The sequence below is a fragment of the Rhinolophus hipposideros genome (genome assembly GCF_964194185.1).
Source record: "Rhinolophus hipposideros genome assembly, chromosome: 3".
Lineage (NCBI taxonomy): Eukaryota > Metazoa > Chordata > Mammalia > Chiroptera > Rhinolophidae > Rhinolophus > Rhinolophus hipposideros.
In genome coordinates, this window is record NC_138049.1 from 50,115,984 (window position 1) to 50,139,664 (window position 23,681).

General features: G+C 32.6%; 1 protein-coding gene across 1 annotated transcript in view; it reads right to left on the bottom strand.

Annotated features, from left to right (window-relative positions):
* LIN28B (lin-28 homolog B) overlaps positions 1-23,681 on the bottom strand; it is a gene marked incomplete at its 3' end in the record, with an annotated part of 112,004 nt that overhangs the window by 26,407 nt on the left and 61,916 nt on the right. The window contains exon 4 of the mRNA XM_081036626.1: positions 22,765-22,949. Coding sequence (XP_080892752.1) covers positions 22,765-22,949 — 185 coding nt within the window. The remainder of the gene's footprint in view (positions 1-22,764; positions 22,950-23,681) is intronic.

Here is a 23,681-nt window from a genome sequence, read left to right on the forward strand (position 1 = left end):
AGAAATCATCTAACCCAGTGACCTTTTAAATGATACTACTTTGATTTCAATCTCTACTTTCCCCCCAAATTAAGAACAAAAGACTACCTAACATGTATATAAAAGTGATTTTTCTTGCTAGATAAGGAAGTAGTCATCTAATCTAATTCTCTCACCTATAAACACTAGAAACAACCCTTTGTTAAAGTCACCACTGACCTCCAGCCTGCCAAATTGAATGGATGCTTCTCATTTTACTTTCTCAGCAGCATTATCAACACAGTTAATAATGCTTTCTTTGAGACGTTAGTCTCTCTGAGACATGGCTAACAAGGAACAATCTCCTTATTTACCTCCTCTCTGCCCACTCTTAGCTGTAGCTTCTATTAGGCTGGTGCAAAAGTAATTGCGGTTTTCGCAATTATTTTTAACATTTTAAACTGCAATTACTTTTGAACCAACCTAATTTTTCAAATTCTAAATTTTCTCAATCCTCAAAGTACTCTGATCCATCCCCATGGCTTTAAATACTCTCAGTACACTGATAGCTCCCAAATTTCTATTTCCAGCCCCTAACTCTGCCTTGAAGTATCTATCTGAGATCTCTGCTCCAGAGGCAGCTCAAACTTAATATATTCAAAACAGTACTTCTGATTCTCCAACTCTGTTTGCCCCCATCCTCATCTCAGTCAATTGTACCATCCTTCACTCAACTGCTCACACCAGAAATCAGCAGTCAGCCTGATTCCTCTTTTTCCCTCACACTTTGTATCCAGTCTATCAGCAATTCTTGCTGCCTCATTCAAGCCATGTCCAGAATCTCATAGCAACCTTTTTCCATGTTCAACCCATGCCCCTGTCCATGCCATCATCCTCCTCCTCTACCAGCATTATGGTAACAGCCTCCAAACTGGTCTTTCTGCTTCTATTCTTCCTCACCAAGGACCCTCTTCCACACAGCAGCCAGAGCAACTTTTGCAAAACAAAAAACAGGTCAGGTCACTCCTTTTCTCAAAACCCTTCAAGGGCTATCCATGTCACCAAGAATAAAATTAAACTTCCTAAGAACCACAGCCTAATGGTGCTATATAATCAGGCCTTGCCAATTTCTTGGTCTTCATCTTGCACCTCTTCTATCATTCACATCACTTTTGTCATGCTGACCAGTTTAGAGATACTTAAACAGTCCTAATTGATGACTGCCACAATCTTTGCGTAAGTTTTGCCTCTTGAATAGAAATCACTCTCCTCCAGAGCTTCACGAGGCTTGTTCCATTTCTTCATTCAGGTCTCTACTCAGACGTCATCTCCTCAGGTGTTTCCTGACCACTTGACCTAAAACAATCCTACTGTCACCCCGTCTCCTTACCCTGTGTATTTTTCTTCACAGCACTTACTACCACCTGACTTTACATTATGCATTTATTTGTTATCTATTTATTTGCCTCACATTAAAATGTTTGCTCCAGAATGGCAAAACCCTTACATGTCGCATCCTCAGCTACATGCTCACTTCCTAGAAGATGCCTGGCACACAAGAGGTACGTAGCAAAGGTTGGTGGGATGAATGATTTTATAAATGAGATAACTGAGGTGCATACAAAGTCAACTCTCCAAGGTCACAGGTAATTTACTCAAGAAATATTTACTGAGGACTTATTATATACCACACTTGGTGCTTGGAGCTAGATATACAATGATGAATAAGGAAGATCAGATCCTATCCTCAAGGACTGCTCGCATCAAAAGAACTCAGATTCTAGGTCTCATGGCCTACTGCTCTTTCTATTACACACCTCTTTGAAACTTTAAAAGTTTTTTGAAATGGGCAGAGGACCGGAACAGACACTTCTCCCAAGAAGACATACAAATGGCCAACAGATGCATGAAAAGATGCTCAACTTCACTAGCTGTTAGGAAATGCAAATCAAAACCACAAGGAGACACCACCTCACACCTGACAGAATGGCTATTATAAAAAAGACGAGAAATAACAAGTGTTAGAGAGGTTGTAGAAAAAAGGAATCCTCACACACTGCTGCTGGGAATGTAAACTGGTACCACCACTATGGAGAACAGTATGGAGTTTCCCCAAAAAATTAAGAATAGTCTACCATATGACCTAGCAATCCCTCTTCTGGGTAGATACCCAAAAAAATCTGAAAACATTTATCTGTAAAGATGTATATACCCCTATGTTCATTGTAGCACTATTCAGTGGCCGATATGGAAACAACTTAGGTGTCCTTCGATGGATGATTGGATAAAGATGTGGTACATATATACAATGGAATACTGTATGGTGGTCATCAGAGGGGAAGGGGGTTAGGAGGAGATTGAAGAGGGTGAAGGGGATCAAATATATAATGATGGAAGGAGACTAGATATTTTAAAAATTGAGGTGTAATCTATTCGTTTCAGGTGTACAAGGTATCGTTTGTGGTGTACATGATAATGATTTAATAATTGTATATACTGTGAAATATTCACCACAGTAAGCCCAGTTAACATCTGTCACCATAGATAGCTACAGGTTTTTTCCCTTATAATGAGAACTTTTACGATCTATTCTCTTACCAACATCCCTTTTTGACCACATTTAAAAATTTTTAGATATATTTACTTAGCCTAGGTGAGCCCTATGTACTTTTTACATCATCATTTATAAGTCTTACATTTTATACCATGTCTTGAACTTCCAAATAAAACTAAGTACTTTAATCAACATTTCTCAGATATTTTGGAGATTTCTGACTCACACAAGAAAAAAATTTTAAGAACGTTAAAAATTTTAAGGCATATAATTGACCTAATGCTATAAAAACATAAAGTGATTTAAAAAAATTTTAAATCATTTAGTATTAATTAAAATTACTAACGATAAGAAAAAGCCATTTCAGAAAATTTAATAAAAATAATACATGGATGAAAGAATATCTAAGCTTTAAATATTTTTTTTAAACATAGTATTAGATAGTACATCGTATATTGATCATTTGGAGAAAGATACAGTCAAGTTTACAATTCTAAATTATGATTTTCCTCATAATCTCGTCAACTGAACTTTGAGTAATTTTATTAGCATTGTCCAAGTATATGCAGACATTATAGCTTTTTAAAGTTTTAAGAAAGTTTAATTTAAAACGTGTGGATTTGGGGTCACCCAGAATGTAATTAACAGGTCTACCTATATAAATATACATAAAAATAGAATAGACATACAGTGCCTTCAGCTACTCCTATAATTTTTCTCAGCCTATCATGGATTATGTATCTGCTTTTTCTATTACTACTCTTAACAGCTTAATTGTTAGATTATTCATAAATACATATGTCTGTAGCATTACTTTCCCCTTCTACTCATATCTTTGACAATCTCTTTCATAGATCTAAATTTTGCTTATTACACAGTTGTAGATATTAAATGTCAGTAAATTTTAAAATAAATACGAACAGAAATTAAACTGTTACTTTAAAAATAACTTCCAATGGCTATATTAATTCAATTCTTAGAGCATGAAAAAATAAATCAAGCTACATGAATAGTTTATAGCTATGATTAGATTTATAGAATCCTTATGGAAATTAAAGTTTCTATTAATAGTATTGTACATCAGAATAATGAACTGCAAAACTAAGATTCTGTACCACAGGAATTTAATGAATACCATAACTTATGTTCCTAGCAAAATATCAATGGGATTCTCCTGGTAGTGATGGGAAGACTTGACAAAGTGATTTTAAAATTCATCCAGAAAAATAAATGAAAATAGCTACAAGAGTATTTTAGAACAATGATAAAGGGAGATTTGCTTCCTAGGTATAAGGTATTACAAATATATGCAAAATAAAACAATTGCTAGAAGAAATGGCAGAACAAACAATGCAAAATTAGAACACCCTGAAACATAAATACTAGAAGTGATATAAAAACTAATCATTATATAACAAGAGGCTTCACAAATCAATGGAAAAAGTTCAAACAAGAGATGCTGTGTATAGGAAAATTCAGAATAAAACTTCATATTATATAAAGTTATAAATTAAATTTTAGATAGATTTAAAAGTTTAAAGAAACCAGAAAAAATTGATTACTATTTATCTCATCATCAGATGGGTAAGAAGCATAGGCAGAAACAAAATGGAACTCACCAAATAAAAGAGCAATAAAATTGGATATGCCAAAAATTATCATAGATGAGGCAAAATTATTATTTGTAGGTGAAAATATTTTATACCTTGAAAACCATAAATGCACTGAAAATGTATTAAAATCAATAAAAGAAGTTAATAAGGTGGCTGATTACAAAATTATACAAAATCAACCCTCTTTTGAGAAAATAAGAGGAAATCCCATTTTCAATCTTGCACACACACACACACACACACACACACACACACACCAAGACAGACTTTATACATGTGTTTAGATTTACTCAACTTTTCTTTTATGCTAACAATGCATAGTTTTCATTTTTTCCAGTTAGGTTCTGCATATCTCTTATTAAGCTTTATTCCAGAGTGTTTTCTCTTTTTTTTCTTTTAGTAAATGAAATATACTCTTCAGTGAGCAGAGAAAGATACAGAGAGGTTCTTTCCTCCACCATCCATCCTCTTCCTATCTCCCTTAGCAGAAGGTCATGGTTTGATAGTTTGTTTACCGCCAGCTCAGAAGAACAGAAATTATACCTTCCACACCTCAGAGATTTGTCTCTGCTCAAGAAATTCTAAAAGCCAGTTCTGTACTCTTGTTCAGGGAAGAAAAACCACAATTGGAGATTAAAAAAAACAAAAAACAAAAACCCAGTAACTCATATGGACAATGTAACCTGAGTAAGAAAGATGCACTTCCACTGAAATTTTCTGTTTTAACATAAACTAATTAGTTTAGAAAAGGAAAAAAGGCTCTCTGGAACCAAAAACATGATTTCAAATTTAAAAATTGAATAGCCACACCTGAAAACTCTATAGTCTAGAAGTTCAAGAAAAACAATCTTATAACTAAAAGCAAGACAGGAGATGGAAACACTGAGAGAAAAGATATGAAACTTTAAGAACCAATTTAAGGAGCACTAATAGTTGACTAATAAGAGCTCCAGAAGAAGAAAAGGAAACAAGTTAAAACAAACCAAAAAAAAAAGTAAACAAAGAATATTTCTAAACACATGAAGAAATGAATATTTAGAACAGGTGACATTGTTTTGTAGCAAGACTTTCTCAATGGAGGAAGTAGCCTGTTGATTTACATTATTGGAACAAGCTCCTTGTATTGGAAAATGAAAACAGTTTGCAGACTGGCTACTTTGAATAGTACTGTTTTATGAACATCAGTTACTTTTGCCTAACTTCATCCAGTATCTATATTCATAACAGCACCTTGATCTTCTTTTGGAGAGTCCTCTTTCCCCTACTTTTAAATCCTGTGGTTTGGATGGGACTCACTTCACTCCTCAGCTTAAGGGACGGGCAAATTTTTCTAGAAAATCAGAATGTCACATTATAGTTCGATCAGTAAAATCAATCCTAAGCTTTTGTTAGAATCGCTGGTAATTCTATCCATCTTGGCACTTGAATTGAGCACTCAAATCTAGATGTATCTGAAAACTTTTCTAATTCCTGGAATTATAAATTATGTGAGTCAATAAATTTCCTTTTTCCTCCTTTAGCAGGTGGTTCTCAAACGCCAGAGTGCATCAAAATTACCTGGAGGGTTTATTTAAAAAAACAAACAAACAAAAAAAAAAAAAAAACACAGTTGCTGGATCCATACCCTGGGATAAGTCTGTATGAGGCCTGAGAATTCTTATTTCTAATAAGATCCTATGTGACGTTAATCTTAGTCTAGGGACCACACTTGAGAAGAACTACCCTGAGCCATTATGAACTGGACCGGAATTACACCGGTGAATTTACACCGGAAAGAGCAGTGACCACTATATCTCCCGCCAGATGAAAAACAATTAATTAAATAACCCTTGAAGCAAAGTGAAAATTAAAATTAAAATTTTAAATTATCTAGAAAGTGATTAGAAAGCTGTACAATACAGTTAAGCTTTCCTTAAAGGACTATCTATCTATGGTCTGAAATCCTTATTATTTACAAAAATAAAGACTGAAAATAACCTAGGTATTCATTTAAGAAAATAGAAAAATATAACAAAATTAACAAAAGATAGAAAACTTTATACAGGAAAGATATGAAAGTAAAAAAATAGAAAATCAACAAAACCACCAGAAAATGTGGTTAACAATTAATTATTTGAAACGGTAAACCATTGAAAAGCCTAAACGGGAAGAGAGTAAAATGCTAGGGATTATTATAATCCAACTGCACATATAAAAGCGACTAAAAGAATAAAAAAACTTATTACTATAAATTAAAAAATCTAAAGGAAATAAATAATTTCCCAGCAAAATATACCAAATTTGACCTAATAGGAAGCAAAAAAACCTAATATATAAGAGAAGGATCTCAAAATATAATTTTTTAAACTACAAAAGGCAAAGAAAGGGCTTAGGATTTATTTTAGCTTAGTTTTATCACCTTTTAAAGTTGTGGGTGTATTTTGACCATGCACACTTATCAGTAAAATATTTTGAACACCCATCCCAATATATATTTATTTGTATTTATAAATTAGATACATACTAATATATTAATACATTATAAAACTGAAAGCATAAAGTATATAAAATATAAATGCAAATTATGATATATTTTTCCATGTATGCAGAAAATAAATCTATTGTCTATCTCCTGGAGTGTAGACTTTCTACTTGGGAAACCACTAGTTTAATTCTCATCTATATTAAATTATTCTACAACATAGTAAGAGACAGAAAATTCCCTAATACATGAAGCTAGAACAACCTTGATAATAAATGATGAGTAAAAAACCTAAAAAAGTCAAAGTTTGTGTATGACCAATAAATATAAAACTGAATACATCAGCATTTCACGACTAAGGTTTTTCCCCCCAGAAACATAAGAATGGTTCAACCTCAGAAAATCTATACCTGTAATTCATCTTATTAATAAACTGAAGTAGAAAATTACATAATTATTTTAACAGATGCTGAAAAGACATCTGATATAATCCAGCAGTCATCCACAATAAAAACAGCAAAAGAAAAGAAAAAGGAAGCAATTAAACATAATTGTTTATAGAAAAACAATAGCAAACAGATTAAATTTGAAATATTAAAGCCATTTTAATTAAATAAGAAGACAAGATGCTTGCTGTACCAGTATTATTCAACACTTTTTAGGAAATTTGAGTCCATTCCATAAGAAAAGAAAATGAAATAAGAAGTGTAACTATTTAAGAGACAAAACTGTCTCCCAAACCCACAGCTTTTTTTTATAATAGCAATAACCAGGTAAAACAAACAGAAAAGAATCATTCACAAAAGCATCAAAAGTTAGACCACTTAGGAATAAACATTGTAAGAAAGGTATGGAGCTATATAAATATCTTATTGAAGGACACAAAGTAACTTGAAAAAAATGGGTCAGCATAGCTCATATGCTTCTCCAATCCCCTTCTCTGACTCTCCAAAGTAAGCATTATAACGAACTCAGGGTTTATCATGTTTTTGTATTTTTACCATACATGTAAGTCTCCATAGATAATACACAATATCACTTGATGGATTTTAAAAATTAATAAAGATGGAATAATATCACATGGATTATTCTGTAACTTGCTTTTTCAACACTACAGTGGGTTTTTAAAAAGTTATCCAAATTGAGTTAAGTAGCTATAATTTGTTAATTTTAACTCTATATCATCTTGAGAATATATTCTAATTTAACCATTCTCTTGTTAATAGACATTTAGGTTGTTTCCAGTATTTTGCTATTAAAAAATGCTGCAATAAATGTTTTTTGCACAAATGTCTTTGTGTATATGTGCCCATGACCCATGCTCAGAAAACATTTTGAATCATAATTCAGTACTCACACATGCAAACACACACACACAGCATAATCCAAAAGTTTATGAAACAATAGTTACTCTTACTACATACAGTGCACTGATGACTTCTATTCTAGTTAATTTAAAACACACACACACACCAAAAACAATAATACTTGACATAACTCACCAATTAATATTAAAAGCCATTAATGGGTCCCAACCCACAATTTGAAAAACAGTGCTCTGGGAAATGCACCTACAAGTAGAATCAAAGGTTTATGAAAAATTTTGATTCTACCAGACATTGCCAGATTGCTCTCTAAAGTCGTCCTGTCAGTTTAGAATCACATTAGAACTGTATGACATTCTTAACAATTCTTGGTTATGGTCAGGCTTTGAAATTTTTGCTACTTTGACGGGAGTGAAATAACATCTCATTTAAATTAGTAATGCTGAACATCTTTGCATTTGTTTATTGCATATTTTTCTCTTTTATAAATTACTGCTTATTTGCTCATTTTTCTATTGGGTTTTTATATTTTGGATATTAATTACTGATCAACTATGTGCATTGCAAATATCTTTTCCCACGCTGCATCTTATTCTCTAACTTGGTTTATATATTAGTGCTAGACTGTTTTATGTCAATTTGGTTATGGCTGGTAACTATGTTTTCTGGAATCCCTTTCTCTGGATGGTTTTGGGTTACCATCAGCCGAAAGAGAAACCTGTACATGATATGGAAGGCAAAAATAAAGCAGAAGCCATTATTCTTGGAGGGTCATGGTGCTCAGACACAGGAACAGACACAGATCTGCCCAGAATCTGTCCAGCTTGTTCTCTCTGGTGCTCTGAGCACAGCTTGTCTTCATGGTGTTGACCCTGGTGATCAGCAGCAACCTGCCACCAGCCCTCGTGTGCAAACCCAGAGAGACTGTAGCTACACCGAGACAGCAGTTTCCATTGACCTTCCCTTCCCACTTGCCCTGCAAGAGCCAGATGCACTTGGCGTTTTAGAATTCCCCAAAAGCTCTGACTTGTCTACGTAGCCCAGGGCTTCTGAAGACTGGTTAGTGACTATTTCTCTAATCCACTGTCTCTTCCCTTCCCCAACAAAGTTGTATAATAAATATTGGTATCTGGCCACACTTTAGTTTTCAGCTACAAAATTGGTTTGGCCCTATGAACTTCCAAATCAATTTTAGAGTCAACCCTGAGAATTCTGAATGGAATTACATTGAAATAGTATACTAATTTATGGGGAATTATCCTTTTAAACATATTGAGTCTTGCCATTCATTAACAGAATACCTTTCTCCACGTATTGTTTGGTCTGTTTTTATATCTCTCAGTATAAGTCTATCATTTTCCCCATAAAAGGTTTTCGTAGTTTGTCAGCTATATTCCTGGGTACAATGTATGATGTTTTTTTATGTTCCAATTGTAAAATAAATTAGAAGAAAATTTGGTTTCTTCTTTTCCAGTCCTTCAATGTTTTATTTTGTTTTCTTCTCTTATTGCATTGGTAGTACCTCCAGTGCTGTCAATAATAAACCCAAGAGGGGACTCTAAATGGGCTACTAAAACTGAGGGGACTAAAAGCAAATGCCTATATCACAAAACAGAATCTGGAGTCAGCAGAGTAGTAAAAAAATTAGAAACTGACTTAATAGCAGTTCCATACAATGGTCCTGTAAAAACATTGCTACCCCTTAGAGGCTTTTATTTGTGAATGCTCCCAAATAGTGTAGAATGTAGAATAACTAGTGAGGAGGCAGACTAGATATAAAGTCTTTGGTTTACATTTAGCACACACAGGCAGTTAAGCTCTTCTAACTGTGTTCACATCCTGCTTTCCCAATTAATGAGGAGAGCTATGAAATTCAGTTGTCCTTAGTATAAGATTTGTGAAAAATTGAGTTTTAAAAATGATCACAAAAAATATAGATAATATTTTTAACCTTCATGGAAGGGCATAAATACATTTTTAGCATGTATGGAGATTCTGAACATTTTTCTATAGCCACTAAGAGTCAACCAATAATTCTCCCTCCCAAAAGGAAGGGAAACACTTGATTTTCTTCCTTATTAATCTCTGTACTTAAAATAATTTGCAACAGACAAGACAAACTTAAAGCAAAATTTTAGAGGTCAAAATTCTTGAATTCTTGATTGACTTGTTTAGATTTTCTTTACAGAAAAGATAATCACAAGAGCAGTTTTCCCTTTCCAAAACATTTTCTAAATTTAAAATCTGTTCTCGGCTTACATCCAAAGGTCCTACACTTTAAAAATAGCTCTTCATTATGTGAAAATGTATGTCAACACTATTACTTTATAGGGAAACTTATCATGAATCTGATTTTACAAAAAATGAAACCTGCTTTACCAAATCACTACTTCTTATTGATAAGTGCAAGCAGATTATAATTTATATATTATATATTATAATATAAACAAGGCAATCCTATTTACACCAACAAGAAGAAAAATCTCTTTATAATCTGAGACTAGTTCAAGTTGTCGCTCTTCAAAAAATTAAAACTTCCAGTGTAAACTTACAAGAATCTCTACACAGGCTCTTCAACTTCATGAAAACAGAATTGACTTGCACTTCTTCATTAATGGAGAATTAAGAAAGGCAGCTAGTGGCTGCTAATAACTTTGTAATTCCCTGGATTATGATTTGGGCTTAGGGCATAGGACTCATATTTCAGTGGAGGGATTTAGCAGAATAAATGTGGAAAATTTCTGTGGATTAATCTTCATTTTGACCAGCCCTTATTCTATTCACACAGGAACAGATTGGACATTGCATCAGATATAAACATGAGAACTTACATTTCTAGAGTTTAAAAGTGACACTCTATGTCACAGGTTCATTAAAAAAACACATTCTTATATTAAATGCTAAATTAATGTCCTCTTTTGAAATAATCTCAAAGTTTAGAAATATTATCCAATTCTCATAAACTCTTGTATGGAAATCATACAAGAAATATTTTATCTCATTTTCACCAAGACCACAGGCTAAAGGACGAAAGCTATATATAATTACTTTGTAAACCCACAATTTCTACTTGAAATATTGTTAGAGTTTCTTTTGGAACATTTTTTTTTTCTACAGGCATTATTTTACTATTGATTAGGCTTAGACTAAAACAGCAATCAGAAAATCAACCTAAAATTGTGATTATTTGCCACTTGGCTTTTGACCGTTCCCATCAGGCATCTTGGGAGACCTATGCAGCGCCAAATGCAGCACAGCCCCACACAATGTCTAGGGAGGGTGATGAGAATGGCACATTGTTTGCTGGGTCTGCACAGAGGTCACAGCAGGGAGAGCATCTGCTAAGATAATGTGAATGAAGGAAACAACTATAATTGCCTCATTAAGAGATCTCTGGCCAAATAATCACAAGAAGAAAAGACTTGGAAAACCATCCTAAAATTGAGTCTATCATAAGGTAAATTTGAGGTAGAATAAAAAAAAAAAAAAGCACAGAAGAATTAAGGAGACTCGGGTATTCTGCATTGGTTTTACTAATTTAAGTCACTGGATGGATGAATGGAAACTTGGATGCAACAGTTCAGTTATTCCACTCCAGCCCTTGCCAGTCGTTAGGAGGAAGCAGAAGATGCAAATCCACAGCTGTCCAAGATACAAACAAATGTGGAATAAAGGATGCTGGGGATTGCTTACCAGGGACCAACAACAGGAACTACGAAGGGATGTCTACTGGTCTACATTGTGGAATCACAATGAGAAGCATATACTTAAAAGCATAAAAAAACATTTTAAGAGGAAAAGAGATAAAATTTTAAAGAGCAAAGTCTCAAAGGCAAAGGAGAAAAAAAAGAACAAATTGTTCTTGTCTGATCAATTTACTTTCTTCTGTTTTCTACCTTTACCTTTCACAACTAGATTTTTCTTAAAAGTACAGCATGACAACTAAATCCTCAGTCACTTCAAATATAAGTCAATATAGGTGTTATGTATTTTATCCAATATTATTGATAAATTATTTCACAGTAAAAGTTAAGGTCCATGTTTTCCCAATTTCAATTTAAATTAAGTATCCAAACTGGACACAAGACTAAAAATGTACTGACACTGTGACAAATTATTTTTGCATATCCTGATGTTTTGAACTTAAGCTTTATGAACTTAACTCATATTATACAGTTAAAATTTATCATTGCATAAATACAACCTTGAAGTAAATTATAGTTACTAAATTTTTCTGATTCTAACAAACAGTAAAATTAGCTTGTTACACCCATAGCCAGGTTTAAAATAAGCAAACTATTTGATGACTTTGATGTTTTGCACCCAAAATGTGCTGGCTAATTTTTCCATTCCATTTACCATTCCGGTCTTTAAACTGCCTTAATCTCCTGCCCTCAGATGTTGACCTTGTAAGAATAGGGGTCATAGGTCAGAACAGACAGACCTCAAAGGATCTGGACTATCAATTCATGCCTGAGAGATTTCTCTTCCACAATAGGAACCTACTAAACAGCAAATTCCTAAATCTAATCACACAAGTATCGGGGTGAAACAATTATTTATTGGAATTTGTTGATTTACATTTCCAAACATCTCTAGCACTGAAAGAGCATTTTCCTTTTTCTTTTGGGGGCAGGTTCTGACATATAATAAATACGAAAATAAAATAATTGAAAGAAGTTTTCATGCAAAATAGATATCCTTAATACAGTGACATCATAAACCTAAGTATAAATTTATTATTTTAGGGAAAGCTATGTATGTTTAAAAATAGATAGATAGATAGGTAGATAGATAGATAGATAGATAGATAGATAGATAGATAGATAGATCTCACTAGAATTCCTAACTATAAAGTACCTGGAAAACTTCAAATTATACCACAGAGATAATGAGTGGAAGAGGTTATACTGCTGTAGACGTTGTGTGGGGGAGGGGTAGAGAAGGATTATCACAAGTTAGTTTTGAGCTCACTTACTCTAAAGGTAAATGAGGGCATTAAATAAATATTTTTAAATAAATAAATGAAAATATACAGTCCTTCAATAAGGAAAGCCTAAACAAATTAAAAACAAAAACAGTATCTCACGGCTTCCAAAACCTTTTTGCAAATTTAAAGAAATTGAAACCACAAAATTATTGTCCAGTAAAAATAGTTTTACTATCACACATCTTCACTTTTATTTTTTAAAAAGTCAATTTAAAATTAGTTTTTCTGAGCTGAAAATAAATTAGACATATATAGGGAGTAGATATGTTCACCTTGGTTTTTCTGACTATAAACAGTAAACGTATCATAATGTACCATTATGATACCATTATTAATACTAGACTATAGGAATGTTAAATTTCATAATTAGTTTTTAATTAATCTAAAAGAGCATCTCAAAAATGATAAATTAATAAGTCTTTCTCATACGATCAAGAGAATTTCCTACACTTCCACACCGAAAGTACTAATACTGAGCCACATAACAATTACCTTTCTTTCTAAACAAATACTTAAAACTTCAACTCATGTAGAAAATCAAAAAGCTTACTCATGTGCTAATGCAGTGATGCAAATAAAGTATTGCCTGAAACAGAATGAAAGCCGCAGAACGGTGGCATTATTTTCTAAGTTATTTTAAAAATCTCAAGTCAACATTGTTGAAAGGGAACTTGCATTATTATGAATAGCACTACTTGGACTGTGGTTGGGTCAAAAGATGTGGAAGGTTAAGGAGAACAATGGAGATAGTCACTACCCAAGAAAAAAATTAGAATGAAAAAGGAGGTAAAAAAAGAAACCATAAACAATAAAAAATGAAGCTATATGTATGCATTTAATATATACATCTACCATATATGCATGTACTTCAAATGTTTTTAAAAATTATATGTATTTTTATTTCTTAATTAGTATGATTAAAGTAATTTAACTTACATAAAAACATTTCCAAACCAGTTGTTCCAGTCCACATTCTTTTTATAAATATAACGACTTGTTAATCAAAATTAAATTTTTATATAAAACATTAAATTCTACATTATTAGCTGACATGATTATTTCATACAAATACTAAAAAATCAACAGTGGCAAACAAATAATCATTCTACTATCTTCCCCCACAATTTCCTTATGTTAAAAGTTACTTCTTTTTCCTCATAGTAAATTGTGGTTTACTAAAGAATGAAAATGTAACACGTGTAGGCCAGTTTTGAGATGAAATATAAAGTTTTAAAATTTTTAATTAACAAAAACTTCACTTTACCATAAAGAGAGCTTTAAAGGAGTCATTTAATCTCTTTACTCTTTGATAATGAACACAAGAAAACTAAACAGCAAAAATAAGTCTGAAATTATTTCATTTGAAATTTTAAGAAAATATTTTGAATGTGAACAATTTAAAATAAAACAAGATAACACTGCTACAGGGTAATTGGACACTAGTCCCGGAACGCTAAATGCAGTACAATTTTAAGACAGAATGAAACACTTATCCCACTATCTTTTGTAAATGGTTTACTCAAAATTAAGGTAGAATCTTTAAAATTATTTTATATTTCTTGCCACAAAGACATAAATCTTCACAAAATGTATTTCTATAACATATATGAATATTAGAATTGAACAAACAAGTTCTCTTGGGTGATGGAACCACGTTTTGAATATGTTAAATATTTTAATTGCGTGTAATAAGAACTTTAAAGTTCTAATTTTTTAACCCCAAACTACAAATTAGATTAAACTTTTTAATTTAAAAATATTTCAAGAGAAAAGATGTTCTTTTCAAGAGATGATATTTGAACAATTCACATTATTCATATGCAAAAAAAATGAACCTCAACTAAAACCTCAAACCTTACGTATAAAAGAAAACTCTAAACAGTTTGTAGATATAAATGTAAAATGTAAAACTACAAGAAGAAAACATGGGAGGAAAAATCTTTGTGATCTTGTATGAAGCAAAGATTTCTTTAAAAAGACATCACATAAATGTGACACAAAATAAAAGATAAATGTTTTTATCAAAATTTAAAACTTTTTCCCTGTGAGAGATATTTGAGATTAGAAATACAAGCCACAAATTCAGAAAAAAACATTTGCAAATCATTTATCCACAATTTATATTAAGAGCTCTTAAAATGCAACAATAACGAAACAAAAAAAAAATCCAGTAAAAAAGGGGCAAAAGGTATGAACAGACACATTACCAAAGAGGATAAAAGGATGGCACAAAAACATAAAAAGCAGCTCAATAGCAGTAGCCTCTAGGGAAAGGAAAATTAAAACCATGATGAACTATCACTATACACCTATTAAAATGGTTAAAATAAAAAATACTGTCAATACCAAGTGCTGGCAAAGATGCAGAACAATTAGAACTCTCATATGTTGTTGGTAAGAATTCAAAATAGTACAATTACTCTGGAAAATTCTGGCAGCTTCTTATAAAGTTAAACATACACCTATGGCCACATTATCAATCCCATTCTGAGATAAATGACAACATGTTCACATGCAAACTGGTACACAAATGTTTGTAGCAGCTCTATTCATAACTGTCAAACTGGAAATACCCAAATGCCCTTCAACGAATAAATGGATAAACAATGTTATATCTATATAATGGAATATTACTAAGCAATCAAAATAAATAAACTACTGATACACTCAAAAGGTTACATGAATTTCAAAGACATTATGCTGAGTGAAAAAAAGCAATTTTCAAAAGGTACAAATAAACAGCCCAAAGTTAAAAGGAGGGAAATACCAAAGATCAGTGAGGAAAGAAATGAAATAGAGACTAAAAAGACAATAGAAAAGATCAAAGAAACTAAAAACTGGCATTGTGAAAAGGGAAACAAAATAGACAAACTTTTAATTAGACTTACCAAGAAAAAAAGAGATAGGGTTGAAATTAATAACATTAGAAACAAAAGAAGAGACATTACAACTGATACCACTAAATACTAAGAATCATAACAACTACTATGAACATTTACACACCAAATTGGATAACCTAGAACAAATGGATACATTCATAAAAACATACAATCTACCAATCTATCATGAAGAAATGAAAATCTGAACACATCAATTACTAGTAAGGAGACTGCATTGGTAATCAAAAACCTCTCAACAAAGAAAAGTTCAGCACCACATGGCTTCTTTGGTGAATTCTACCAAAAACTTAAAGAATTAATATCTATCCTTCTCAAACTTATTTTAGGAGGCCAGATTACCCTGATACCAAAACTAGCAAGGATATGATAAGAAAATAAAATTACAGGTTAATATCCCTAATGAACATAGGTGTAAAATCCTCAAGAAAATATTAGCAAACTAAATACAACAATACAGTAAAAGGATCATACACCGTGATTAAGTGGGATTTACTTCAGGGATATAAGATGGTGCAAGATCCACAAACAATCAATATGATATACCACAATAACAAAATGAAGGATAAAATCACCTGATCATCTCAACAGATGCAGAAAAAGCTTTTGACAAAATTTAACATCCATTTATAAGAACTCTCAATAAAGTAGATATAGAGGGAACATACCTCAACATAATAAGGACCATGTATGACAAGCCCACAGCTATCATCATACAAAAGCTTTCAGCTTTTTCTCTAAGATCAGGAACAAGACAAAGATGCCCACTCTCCCCAATTTTATTCAACATAGTCCTAGCCAGAACAATTAAGCAAGAAAAAGAAATAAAAGGCATCCAAATTGGAAAGGAAGAAGTAAAACTGTCCCTATTTGCAAATGACATAATATTACATATAGAAACTTCCAAAAACTCAACCAAAACATTGTTCGAATGAATAAATTCAGTCACGTTGCAGGATACAAAATCAACACACAAAAACAATTTGGTTTCTATATACTAACAACAAATTATCAGAAAGAAATTAAGAAAATGATCCCATTGACAACTGAATCAGAAAGAGTAAAATATCTAGGAATTAATTTAACAAAGAGGTAAAAGATCCATACATTGAAAACTATAAGACACTGATGAGCGAAATGGAAGAAAACACAAATAAATGGAAAGATATTCCATGCTCATGGACTGGGAGAATATTGTTAAATGCCCATGACACCAAAAGTGATTTACAGATTCAATGCAATTCCTATCAAAATTCCAATGACATTTTTCACAGAAATATTTCACAGAAATAGTCCTAAAGTTTTTATGGAACCACAAAAGACGACAAATATCCAAAGCAATCTTGAGAAAGAACAAAACTGGAGGCATCACATTCCTTGATTTCAAACTGTATTACAAAACAAGAGTAATCAAAACAGAGGGTACTGGCATAAAAACAGACACATAGATCAGTAGACCAGACTACAGAGCTCAGAAATAAACCCACACATATATAGTCAATTAACTTACGACAAAGGGGCCAAAAATATACAATGGGGAAAGGACAGTCTCTTCAATAAATGGTGTTGGAAAACTGTACAGCCACATGCAAAAGAATTAAACTATACTACTATCTTACACCATATACAAAAACCAACTCAAAATGGATTAAAGACTTGAATGTCAGACCTGAAACCATAAAACTCCTATAAGAAAGCATAAGGAGCAAGCTCCTTGACATTGGCATGGCAATGGTTTTTGTGGATTTGACATCAAAAGCAAAGACAACAAAAGCAAAAATAAACCAATGAAACTGTATCAAATTGAAAAGCTTCTGCATAGCAAAGTAAACCATTAACAAAATGAAAAGGCAACCTACAGAATGTGAGAAGATATTTACAAATCATGTATCTGATGAGTTAGTATTCAGTATATATAAGGAATTCATACAATTCAATAACAACATCAAAAATCTGATTAGAAAAGGAGCAGAAGACATTTTTCCAAAGACATACAAATGGCCAACGTGGACATGAAGAGGTGGTCAACAGCACAAATTGTCAGGGAAATGCAAATCAAAACCACAGTGAGATGTCACCTCACACCTGTCAGAATGGCTATTAGCAAAAAGACAAGAGATAGCAAGTGTTGCTGAGGATGTGGAGAAAAGGGAACACTTGCACACTACTGGCAGAAGACAAGGGAGGCCACATCTACAAAATAGCCTCTCTTGTCACTGCTACTTCTTATTTTTACTTGTCTTGAATTTCCTGTATTTATCACAGTTTTTGTTGAACAGCTTTCTAAGTATTTGTGGAGTTTATCTTGTCATCTTCCCCCTCCTGTTTCTCTGCATCTACCTGTCCTAACTGTTGGGAACGTAAATTGGTGCAGCCTCTATGAAAAACAGTATGGAGGTTTCTCAAAAAATTAAAAATAGAACTACCATATAATCCATCAATTCTACTTCTGGGTACATATCCAAAGGAAAGGAAATCATTATCTCAAAGAGATATCTGCACCACTCTGTTCACTGTAGCATTATTTACAAAAGCCAAGATGGAAAAAACCTAAGTGTCCATTGATGAATGACTTGATTTGAAAAACACAGCCATAGAGATAAGTTTTGGAACTGGGGAAATTTAATATGGATTGGGTATTAGATGCTATTAAGGAAGTATTGTCTACTTTGAGAGGAATTATAAGACATGATATTACAGTGCTATGGCATCTGTAATATATTTTAAAACTTTAAAGTTTCCATAAAAATGTTCATACTTATCGAAATATATGAAGTGGGTATATACAAGTGTTGACTATCATTTTCTCTACTTTTTGTATTCTGAAAATTTTCATAATAAAAAGTAAAAATAAAATGAAATGGAGATAAAATTAATCACAAAATATTAGGGCAAAATAGTACAACTGAAATTAATTCAGGACTTGGTTCTTTGAAATGCAATAAAATACCTAATCAAGGAGAAAAAAGGCACTGGGAAATAATTAGAAAATCCATATTTTAAGATATTTTGAGGGTACTTTATAGAATTATGTTAATAAACATGAAAATTTAGATCAAAGCACAATTTTATTCTCATTGTTAGAACTCTTAGAAAGTAGACATGGTTAATTACCATGGAAGAAATCAAGAAGTGATCAAAAGATCTTTCTGAAGCATTTAGGAAGCAAATCATTGTCCTGGTAACTGTTCCAGGCATCAGTTGGCATTGTCACATCTTGTTTTCTCATTGTTTCAGTTTCTATACAGGAGTCTCTATGCTTATTTGAATATTTTATTGCAGTTTGTCTCTCATTTTATAAAAGTAAGTGGAACATGGAAAACTGGAATAGCTAATCCTACTGACAAAAATTATGGGCATCCCGAACTTAATAGAAAGTTGTAATTCATTAGATACCAAATGTGTCAAAGCTTTAATCACAGTAAGATACATAACAAATGTAAGCAGAGGGTTATTCACCCTCTGACCACCACCACCTTCTACTTTCTCAGATCATTCCTTCTAGTACCACAGCTATAAGAATTATTATCATGAACCTGCCACTTTTTCAGTGTATTTAGTCCTTACCCATTTTATATTCTACAATCCATCATTACAATGGTTCCCTTGTACATACCCTCAGTGCATTTGCTTCTCTCTCCTTGTCATTCTCAACTAAAAGAGTCCTGACTCCACTTTAATTCATCTTTCTGCATATTTCACAGCTATAGCCATGAAGTCACCAATGCCTGGAATACAACACGATCATCTGACTTGACTTGACTTTAAATTCATGTTCACTAATCTTATGTTGGTTTTGGAATTCTACCTTTTTCCTACAATGTGTTTGTCCACTCTTTTATTTTCCTATTTTATACTTTCTGCTTCCTTCTTAACTCCAAACCTCCTCTTCTACCATCATTCTCAGTTGATGACTTTGCTTCAAATTTCACTACGAAAACTGCATAAAAAGATGAGAAATCTCACTTTATCCCCTCTGCATGTGTGCCTGTATGCTGTGCCTTATCTCCAGTTTTAAGGAATGTACTATCTGTACCCACATGGCTAGCTCTCCTAGTTGTGCTCCTCTTTCTGACTCAAGGAAATCATTCCGTCAATTGTCCTCCTCTCTCCTGCATGTTCAATCTTTCCTCTTCTCCTAGACCACTCCCATTGACACAAAAACATGCTATATTTCTTCTTCTTAGCTCCTGCTTCATTTTTCTACTCCCATTTATAGAAAAAGTTCTCAAAACATTCTCTATACTTGCTGTCTCTACTTCTTCTTTCCTTCTCTGTTGAACACAGCCCGCTTAGGCATTCATCCCCTCCAGTCCTCCATCTGATCTTGTCAACTTCACTAATGATTTCCGGTGTTGCTAAAATTGTCAAGTCTCGGTGCACATCTTATTTAATCATCTCACATCATCACCATTTATCATACCCGATACTCTCTCATTCTTGACATACTTCTTTTCTTGACTTCTGAGTCAAAACCCTTCCTTGATTCTCCTCCTTACTTAGTGACCTTTGCTATTCCTCCTACTCTTACTGATCCTTAACCACTGGAACGCCTCAGGGCTCAGGCCTCTTCCTTTTACTGTGTATACTCACTCTGACAATAATCTCACTCAGTCTTAAGGCTGTTAAGTATTATCTTTTTGCTGAAAACTGCCAACTTTTTTTTTAAATCTGTAGCTCTGGAACTCCGTACTCACACATCTATCTGCCTAATCTACATCTCCACTTAGATGTCTATTATGTATCTCCAGCTGAATATGTCTGAAACCATACTTCTGATTTCCTGCTCCTTCCCTAGTCTTCTCCATCTCAGTAAACGGTCCCTCCTTTTTTCCGGTTGCTCAGGCCAAACAAATCTCAGTCATCACGAACACTTCAGTTTCCTCACAATCTACATCTGTATCCATCTGGAAATCCTGCTGTCTCTTATCTTCAAAACATCTCAGGACTTTTGCTCACCACCTCTACTGCTACCATCCCTCCCAATTTGAACCACGTTATATTTTCCTGTATTACTGGAACTGCCTCCTTAGTAGTCTTTTAACTTCAGTCCTCACCTCTCCACTTTGTGTTGTCATCACAGCTGCCAGAATGATACTTTAAAGAGGAAATCAGATCACGATACATTTCAAAGTCAAATCTTCCAGTGACTTCCCATTTTCCCCCCAAATCAAAATCTTACAATGGCTGACAAATTCCTATATAAAAGAATGTCCTGCTGTCTTATTTCTCTACTCTTGGTATCCATGACTCTCCCTCTCTTAATGGTTCCAATCCAGCACATGGTTTTTTGAGCCAGAACTATATTGTTAGATATTTTATGTAAAAGACATGGAAAATAATTTTTTAATTTTTACTTATTTTGTTTTATTTTACTTTACTTATATGTATACATGTATACACTATTTCTCTTTCTGGGAGCAGAAAAATCACTTCAATAGATAAGTGTAACATTTCACTTTCACACAGTTTCATGGTCTTCATTTTATGTAAAATGAGCTCCAAAAATGTAGATGTAAACTACAATTTATTCTCTTACTGATGGCTTTTCAAGCCAGTGTGAACATGAAATAGGCAATAAATGCTGCAGGGATAACTAGCTAACAATTTGGATAAAAAAGAAAAGCTTGATCCTTATAGCCCTCTCTTCAACAAAAAATTACATACAAAGAGATAGTTAAAGGTGAAAAATAAGTTAATGAAAACTATGTAAGAAAATATAGGTGGATATAGTATATTTTTAATTTGGTAGTTTAGAAAGCCAGATATCTATCAAGTCAGATAGCATTAAGGAAACAGTAATAGCTTTGTCTGAATAAAAATTCAAAACTTCAACATTATTTTTAAAGTCACTGTAACTAAGGCTAAAATATATTTTACAAATTGAAAAAACGATTTCTTATCTATTTCAGACAAGGTTAACATTGTAAACATATAATAAAAACTTGCAAATCAATAATAGCAAATGGACATCTCAATAGAAAACTGAGCAAAGGATAAGAAATATACAATTCATAAGAGAAAAAACAAAAATATATTTAACTTCTAATCAAAGGATGCAGAGAAAAAAATTAGCTGCATCTCTAAACCGATGTAATTAGAAAGATTAAAAACATGACGTCATTCAATGAGCAGTCTCTCTTCTGGAGGGGTTGCATATATTGGCCTTAATCATTTCTGGAAAGCAGTTTGGAAATAGGTATCAAAATCTTTAAATTGCATAGCTTTTAATCCAGATTTTTCATTATTAGGTATTGATTGTAAGGTTATAATCAGACAATTTTTCAAAATTGTACACATAAGGATTCCACTGTGCTGTTATTGATAAATTTAAAATACTGGAAATAACCTAAATATCCATTAACATAGCAATGTTGAATTAAATTTTGGTAGTCACACTGTGGGAACTTCTGCAGGTGTTAATGACTGACATGAAATATTACATGATATACTACTGTTCAGTGAAAGAGAAATGAAAGTTTCAAACAAATTACACAGATATTATGATTCCTACTTCTAGTTAGGATTTTAAGTGATATTTTTCCATGACTTCTTTATATTTTTTATATTATTTGAATTTTTTCTATATGAGTTATCTTTTAAAAACAGGAAAAACAGTAGGTTTTATTTGAAAAAACAGGTGCACTGTTTGGATGCACAGACAGGCAGTTTTGTCTGTTAGAAACTCCAACCACATTTGTGGTGTCAGAAGAGTCTGGTGAAAATGGTGGTCAGGGCACTGTTGAGTGCTCACTGCTGAGTGCTCAGTTCTGTGTATTCTGCAGATAGTTCAAATTGCAAGAGAACCTATATTCCTGATAAATTTTATTCAATTACACAGTAGCAGCATTTTATTTTATTTTGGCTAGACTATATAAAGTCTGATAACATAATAAAAATATAAATAAATTAAAATTTTCCAAATACAATAAACTCATAAACTAACAAAGCAAAATGATTACCTACCTATCTCCCTTTGGTTTTCTTTTTTGTAGTGTCTTCCCTTTGGGTCTTCTTTCACTTCCTAAACAGGGGCTCCCACCAGGTCCTGTTACCCGTATTGATTCAAGGCCTTTGGAAGATTTTTTAAATGTGAATTCCACTGGTTCTCCTTCTTTTAGGCTTCTAAATCCTTCCATGAATACTTTGCTCTGTAAAGAGCATGGGAGGGAGGGGGAGAGAAAGAGAGATCATGATTATCAATGCTTTATAAATTATCTCTATAATTTTAAGATTAACACAGCAAGATATTCTGTTATCCATTACAAAGTATAAAGGTTTTTTTTAAAATAGAATTTATACCATTTTAAAGTTTCCTGTTACAATGTTGGAAGTGATAGAATAAACTAATACCATTTTAAAAAGCAATTTGGCAGTATTTACAAAAATTTAAATGTGCATGTTCTTAGACCCAGCGATTCCACTTCAAGGATTTTCCTACAGACATACTCACACAAAGGTTAAAAAGAAAAAAAAAAAAGACCTATATCAAAATTTACCACTAGTAAAAAATTACAACTATCTTAATGTCCAATGGGAAACTGATTAAATTATAGTAGAGCTGTTGAATGTAACATTATTGAGCCATTCAAAGATCTGCATGAATTAACATGGGAAGATAAACATGTAATATTGTTGATTTAAAAATTTAAGGTTAAAGAAGGGTGTGTTTACCATAATGACATCTATGTAAAGAAGTTTTTAAAAGATACATGTTTATCTATGTAGAGATGGGGTCTGAAACAACAGACAAGTTGTAAACAGTTATTTTCTCTAGTTCTTTTCTGGAAAAGTGGGGAAACTTTTTGATATACACATAATTGTACTGTGTTGACATTTTATAATTTGAAAGCAAATAGATTTTTATAATTTGAAAGATAGTT